The 6893-nt window shown below is 59.8% G+C and overlaps 1 protein-coding gene across 1 annotated transcript in view; it reads right to left on the bottom strand.

Annotated features, from left to right (window-relative positions):
- Positions 1 to 305: 305 nt before the first annotated feature.
- LOC121340528 (proline-rich protein 12-like) overlaps positions 306 to 6893 on the bottom strand; it is a gene marked incomplete at its 3' end in the record, with an annotated part of 22042 nt that continues 15454 nt past the window's right edge. The window contains exons 5-7 of the mRNA XM_041413338.1: positions 5581 to 6755; positions 1653 to 2146; positions 306 to 480 (exon numbers count right to left, since the gene is read on the bottom strand). Of these exons, the coding sequence (XP_041269272.1) occupies positions 306 to 480; positions 1653 to 2146; positions 5581 to 6755 (1844 nt within the window). The remainder of the gene's footprint in view (positions 481 to 1652; positions 2147 to 5580; positions 6756 to 6893) is intronic.

Raw genomic sequence — 6893 nt, 5'->3', positions numbered from 1 at the left:
CAGTTAAACTCCAGCTCAATCCCAGTTCCTGGACTGGAGTCTCTCCCAGTGCTCCCAGTTCCTTTCCCAGTGCCACGTCCTGACTCCCAGTGCTCCCAGTCAGTCCCAGTTTATCCCAGTCCATCCCAGTCCCTCCCAGTTTATCCCAGTCCATCCCAGCAGTCTCACCCTGAGGGCGGGGATATCCTCCACGCGCACCACGAACTCGTCCCTCTCCCTGAAGATGCCCTCTCCCCTCCGCCCCAGTCCCTCCCAGTTTATCCCAGTCCCTCCCAGTCCCTCCCAGTCCATCCCAGCAGTCTCACCCTGAGGGCGGGGATATCCTCCCCGCGCCCCCCGAACTCGTCCCTCTCCCTGAAGATGCCCTCTCCCCCGCTCTCCTCCTCGTCGCTGGTATCCCCGCACACGGCGGCCGTGCCCTGCTTCTGCGCCAGGTGCAGCGGCCGCGCGTCCGGGGTCCCTATGAAGGTCTGGAAGGTCCTGGAAGATCCCCAGGATCCCTGGCAGGTCCCTAGGAACCCATGACAGGTCCTGGCAGGTCTCTATGAACCCCTGGCAGGTCCTGGCAGGTCCCTATGAAGCCCTGGAAGGTCCCCATGAACCCTGGCAGGTCCTGAAAGGTTCCTATAAACCCCTGGAATGTCCCTATGAAGCTCTGGCAGGTCCTGGAAGGTCACCATGAACCCCTGGCAGGTCCTGGAAGGTCTCTATGAAGGTCCTGGAAGATCCCCAGGATCCCTGGCAGGTCCCTAGGAACCCATGACAGGTCCTGGCAGGTCTCTATGAACCCCTGGCAGGTCCTGGCAGGTCCCTATGAAGCCCTGGAAGGTCCCCATGAACCCTGGCAGGTCCTGAAAGGTTCCTATAAACCCCTGGAATGTCCCTATGAAGCTCTGGCAGGTCCTGGAAGGTCACCATGAACCCCTGGCAGGTCCTGGAAGGTCTCTATGAACCCCTGGAAAGTCTCTATGAACCCTGACAGGTCCTGGCAGGTCTCTGCATGTCCCTAGGAGGTCACCATGAACCCCTGGCAGGTCCTGGCAGGTTCCTATGAAGCCCTGGAAGGTCACCATGAAGTCATGGCAGGTCCTGGAAGGTCCTCATGAACCCCTGGAAAGTCTCTATGAACCCTGCAAGGTCCTGGAAGGGTCCTATGAACCCCTGGCAGGTCCTGGCAGGTCACCATGAGCCCCTGCCAGGACCCTATGACCCCCAGAAGGTCCTGGCAGGTCCCTATGAACCTCTGGAAGATCTCTACAAGCCCCTGGCAGGTCCTGGAAGGTCTCTATGAACCCCTGGAAGGTCCCTGTGAACACCTGGAGGCTCTCCATAGGTCCTGGCAGGTCCCTACATTTCCCTGGAGGCTCTCCATAGGTCCTGGAAAGTCTATATGAACCCACAGCAGGTCCTGGAAGGTCCCTATGAACTCCAGGAAGGTCCTGGCAGGTCTCTATGAACTCCTGGATGGTTCTGGAAGATCTTTAGGAACACCTGGAAGGTCCTGGCAGCTTCCTATGAATGCCTGGATCCTCTCTATGGATTCTGGCAGGTCCTGGAATGTCCCTATGAGCCCCTGGCAGGTCCTGGAAGGTCCCTATAAGCCCCTGGAAGGTCTCTAAAAGCCCTGTCAGGTCCTGTCAGGTGTGTGTCTCTCACCTGGCGCCTCGGGGGGCTCCCTGCGCTCGGGGGGCTCGTCCAGGGCGGAGATGGCCGAGCTGATGCTCTTCTGCAGGTCCTGGTTCTTGCTGACCGAGTCCTCCTCGTCGCTGGAGAACGAGGGCAGCGTCTCCAGGTTCCTCTTGAGCTCCTCGTCCAGGCGCTTGCAGGGCGAAGGGCACGCCATCACCAGCCCCTCGCCCTCGCCCCCCTCCAGGGACCCCCCCAGGGGGAAGCTCGGGGGCGCCCCCAGCTTGGGGGGCTTGGAGGGGCTGGGGGGCAGCGGCTGCCGCTTGCCGGCCTTCAGGAAGTCCAGGAAGGAGGCCATGAAGCCCGACTTCATCTCGGGCTGCTTCTCCTCCGCCTCGCGCAGCTTCTGCTTGGCGCGGCTCGGCGACGGCTCGGCGGGGGGCTCCGGGACCCCCGGGAACGGGCCGGGGGCGCTGCAGGGCGCAGGGGGGGGGTCCGCCTTGGACACGGCCAGCTTGATCTGCGGGAGAGAAAGGGGAGCTGGGTTGTACTGGTTTGGACTGGTTTGTATTGGTTTGGACTGGGAGACCTTGACCCAACCATCACCCCCCCCAGACACAGCCAGCTTGATCTGGGGGAGAGAAAGGGGTTATACTGGGTTATACTGGTTTGGACTGGGTTGTACTGGTTTGGGCTGGTTTGTATTGGTTTGGACTCGGAGACCTTGACCCAACCATCACCCCCCCCAGACACAGCCAGCTTGATCTGGGGGAGAGAAAGGGGTTATACTGGGTTATACTGGTTTGGACTGGGTTGTACTGGTTTGGGCTGGTTTGTATTGGTTTGGACTCGGAGACCTTGACCCAACCATCACCCCCCCCAGACACAGCCAGCTTGATCTGGGGGAGAGAAAGGGGTTATACTGGGTTATACTGGTTTGGACTGGGTTGTACTGGTTTGGGCTGGTTTGTATTGGTTTGGACTCGGAGACCTTGACCCAACCATCACCCCCCCCAGACACAGCCAGCTTGATCTGGGGGAGAGAAAGGGGTTATACTGGGTTATACTGGTTTGGACTGGGTTGTACTGGTTTGGGCTGGTTTGTATTGGTTTGGACTCGGAGACCTTGACCCAACCATCACCCCCCCCAGACACAGCCAGCTTGATCTGGGGGAGAGAAAGGGGTTATACTGGGTTATACTGGTTTGGACTGGGTTGTACTGGTTTGGGCTGGTTTGTATTGGTTTGGACTCGGAGACCTTGACCCAACCATCACCCCCCCCAGACACAGCCAGCTTGATCTGGGGGAGAGAAAGGGGTTATACTGGGTTATACTGGTTTGGACTGGGTTGTACTGGTTTGGGCTGGTTTGTATTGGTTTGGACTCGGAGACCTTGACCCAACCATCACCCCCCCCAGACACAGCCAGCTTGATCTGGGGGAGAGAGAAAGGGGTGCTGGGTTGTACTGGTTTGTACTGGTTTGGACTGGGTTGTACTGGTTTGTACTGGGAGACCCTGATCCAGCCATCCCTGACCACCCCCAGACACGGCCAGCTTGATCTGCGGGGAGAGAAAGGGGAACTGGGTTATACTGGTTTGGACTGGGAGACCCTGATCCAACCATCACTGACACCCCCGGACACAGACAGCTTGATCTGTGGGGACACAAAGGGCAACTGGGTTGTACTGGGTTATACTGGTTTGTACTGGTTTGTACTGGGAGACCCTGATCCGTCCCTGACCCCCACAGACACAGCCAGCTTGATCTGCGGGAGAGAAAGGGGAACTGGTTGGACTGGTTTGGACTGGTTTGTACTGGTTTGTACTGGGACACCCTGATCCAACCATCACTGACCCCCCAGACACAGCCAGCTTCATCTGTGGGGACACAAAGGGCAACTGGTTTGTAATGGGTTGTACTGGTTTGTACTGGGTTGTACTGGTTTGTACTGGTTTGGACTGGTTTGTACTGGTTTGTACTGGTTTATACTGGTTTGTACTGGGAGACCTTGATCTATCTCTGACCCCTAACAGACACAGCCAGCTTGATCTGAGAGGAGAGAGAGGGGTGGTGGTTTGTACTGGTTTGTACTGGTTTATACTGGTTTGTACTGGGAGACCTTGATCTATCTCTGACCCCTAACAGACACTCCCAGTTTGATCTGGGGGTGTCACTGGTTCATACTGGTTTGTACTGGGATACCCTGACCTCCCCCATGGACACACCCACTTTGATCAGGGGGGCTCAGGAGGCTCCAGTACGGACCAGTATAGACCAGTATGGACCAGTACGGACCAGTACAGACCAGTACAGACCAGCACGGACCAGTATGGACCAGTACGGACCAGTAGGGACCAGTAGGGACCTGTATGGACCAGTACAGACCAGTATGGACCAGTACGGACTGTATGGACCAGTACAGACCAGTATGGACCAGTACGGACCCGTATGGACCAGTACAGACCAGTATGGACCAGTACGGACCCGTATGGACCAGTACAGACCTGTATGGACCAGTATGGACCAGTACGGACTGTATGGACCAGTATGGACCAGTACAGACCAGTACGGACCAGTAACCCGCAGTGGCCCTTCCGCGACCTCCCTTGGACTCTCCCATTTTGATCTGGGGGGGTGGAACCCCAATTTTGGGGCATTTTGGGTCAATTTGGGGCACACCAAACCCCCTCAAACACCCCCAAACCCCAAATTTGGGCCATTTTGGGTCAATTTGCAGCACCCCAAACCCCCCCAAATCCCCAATTTGGTCACTTCAGGCCCATCCCAAACCCCAAATCCCAATTTTGGGTCACTTCAGGCCCATCCCAGAACCCCCAAACCCCAATTTCGGTCACTCAGGCACATCCCGAGCACCCCAATTTTGGTCTCTTCAGGTCCATCCCAAACCCCAAACCCCAATTTTGGGTCATTTTAGGACCGTTTGGTGCAAACCAAACCCCAAACCACTCCCCAAACCCCAATTCTGGGTCTCTTTAGGCCCATCCCAAACACCCCAAACCCCAATTTTGGTCACTTTAGGACCATTTAGAGCACCCAAACCCCAATTTTGGGTCACTTCAGGCCCATCCCAAACGCCAATTTTGGGTCACTTCAGGCCCATTCCAAGCACTCAAACCCCAGTTTTGGGTCATTTTAGGACTGTTTGGAGCAAACCAAACCCCAAACCACTCCCTAAACCCCAATTTCGGTCACTCCAGCCCATCCCAAACCCCCCAAACCCCAATTTCGGTCACTCAGGCCCATCCCAAACCCCAAACCCCAATTTTGGGTCACTCAGGCCCATCCCAGACCCCCCCAAACCCCAATTCTGGGTCACTTCAGGCCCATCCCAAACACCCCAAACTCCAATTTTGGGTCATTTTAGACCCATTCCAAGCACCCAAACCCCAATTTTGGGTCACTTCAGGCCCATCCCAAACGCCAATTTTGGGTCACTTCAGGCCCATTCCAAGCACTCAAACCCCAGTTTTGGGTCATTTTAGGACTGTTTGGAGCAAACCAAACCCCAAACCACTCCCTAAACCCCAATTTCGGTCACTCCAGCCCATCCCAAACCCCCCAAACCCCAATCCTGGGTCACTCCGGCCCATCCCAAACCCCAATTTCGGTCACTCAGACCCACCCCAAGCCCCAATTTCGGTCACTCCGGCCCATCCCAAACCCCAATTTCGGTCACTCAGACCCATCCCAAACCCCAATTTCGGTCACTCAGACCCATCCCAAACCCCAATTTCGGTCACTCAGACCCATCCCAAACCCCAATTTCGGTCACTCAGACCCACCCCAAACCCCAATTTCGGTCACTCCGGCCCACCCCAAACCCCAATTTCGGTCACTCAGACCCACCCCAAACCCCAATTTTGGGTCACTCAGACCCACCCCAAACCCCAGCCCCCAATCTGGGTCACCCCGGCCCGTCCCGGCGCTCACCTTGAGCGGCCGCAGCGGCTCCATCCCCTCCCCGTCCTCTCCGCCCTTCTTGCCCCGGCCCCGGCCGCGGCCCCGCGGTCTCTTGGCTCCCTCGGGGAAGCCGGGCGGCTCCAGGGGCCGGATCCTCGGCCTGCCCCGGGGCCGGGGGGGCCCTTCCCGCTTGGGCTTGGTGGGTTTGCGGCCGCGCTTCTTGGGAGCGGGGTGGGCGCCGGGGTGCGGGCAGAAATCGATGTCGCCCATGGGGGTGAGCGGCGGGCGGCGGCAGCTGGAGATCAGGTCGGGCAGCAGGTCCGGGAGCCGCCGCGAGTTCAGGCGGATGTCGGCGGGCACGTCGGCCTTATCTTCATCATCCTCGAACTCGTACTCCTGCGCGTAGGTTTTTTTGGGGGGTGGGAAGGGGTCCCGCTTGCGGAGCAGGTGGAAGGAGGAAGTTTTCAGCAGCTTTTTGGGTTTGGAGGAGCAGAACAGAGGGGTGCTGAGGGGCGGAGGAGGGGGTTTGGGACCCCCGTCGCCCGTGCTCTGGATCAAGCCCAGCGGCTCCGCGTTCACCGTGGAGGGTAACTCGTGTTTGGGGGGCTCCAGCCCCAGCTGGGGGGGGTCCCCGGCAGCCCCCCCGTCCTGCGGGCAGAACGAGGGGTAGCTCTGCCCCATATCGTACGGAGGGGGCGGCTTCATCCCCTCGGGCCGCGCCTCCAGCCCGGCCGCGTTGGCGTTGCCTTCCTCCTCCTCCTCCTCGGCGGGCTTGGGGAAATCCTCGGGCGGGGGTCCGAACATGTCCTCCATGCCGGGGAAGAAGCCGCGGTCCTCGTCCTGCAGCAGCGCGTCCGGGAAGCAGATGGACGTGAGGGGCACGAACCGCCCCTTGCCCCCCGCGGGGCTCCCCCCTTCCGAAAACTGGTCCTTGGCCTCGGGGGGCACGGCCGGGACCCCCCCCTCGGGGTCCAGCAGGTGCCCGGGCGGGCCCTGCACCCCCGCGCTCTGCCCCAGGTGCGGTTCCAAGCCCAAGGGGGGCTCCAAGAAGTCCTGGATCTCCTGGGGAGGGGGCAACACCTCCATGGAGTCGGGGGGCAGCGGCGGCGGGGCCTGGGGGTCCAGCCCTTGCGAGCGCACCTGGTGCAGGTGAGCTTCCAGCAGCAGCTGCGGGGAGGGGGCGGCCGGAGGGCTTGCGAGCGCACCTGGTGCAGGTGAGCTTCACCTCCATGGAGTCGGGGGGCAGCGGCGGCGGGGCCTGGGGGTCCAGCCCTTGCGAGCGCACCTGGTGCAGGTGAGCTTCCAGCAGCAGCTGCGGGGAGGGGGCGGCCGGAGGGGGGACT

Source organism: Onychostruthus taczanowskii, unplaced genomic scaffold, assembly GCF_017590055.1.
Source record: "Onychostruthus taczanowskii isolate IOZ18803 unplaced genomic scaffold, ASM1759005v1 scaffold407, whole genome shotgun sequence".
In the NCBI taxonomy this organism is placed as follows: domain Eukaryota; kingdom Metazoa; phylum Chordata; class Aves; order Passeriformes; family Passeridae; genus Onychostruthus; species Onychostruthus taczanowskii.
Note: the sequence above shows the minus strand (reverse complement) of the source record. Positions and strands in the feature narration are given on the sequence as shown.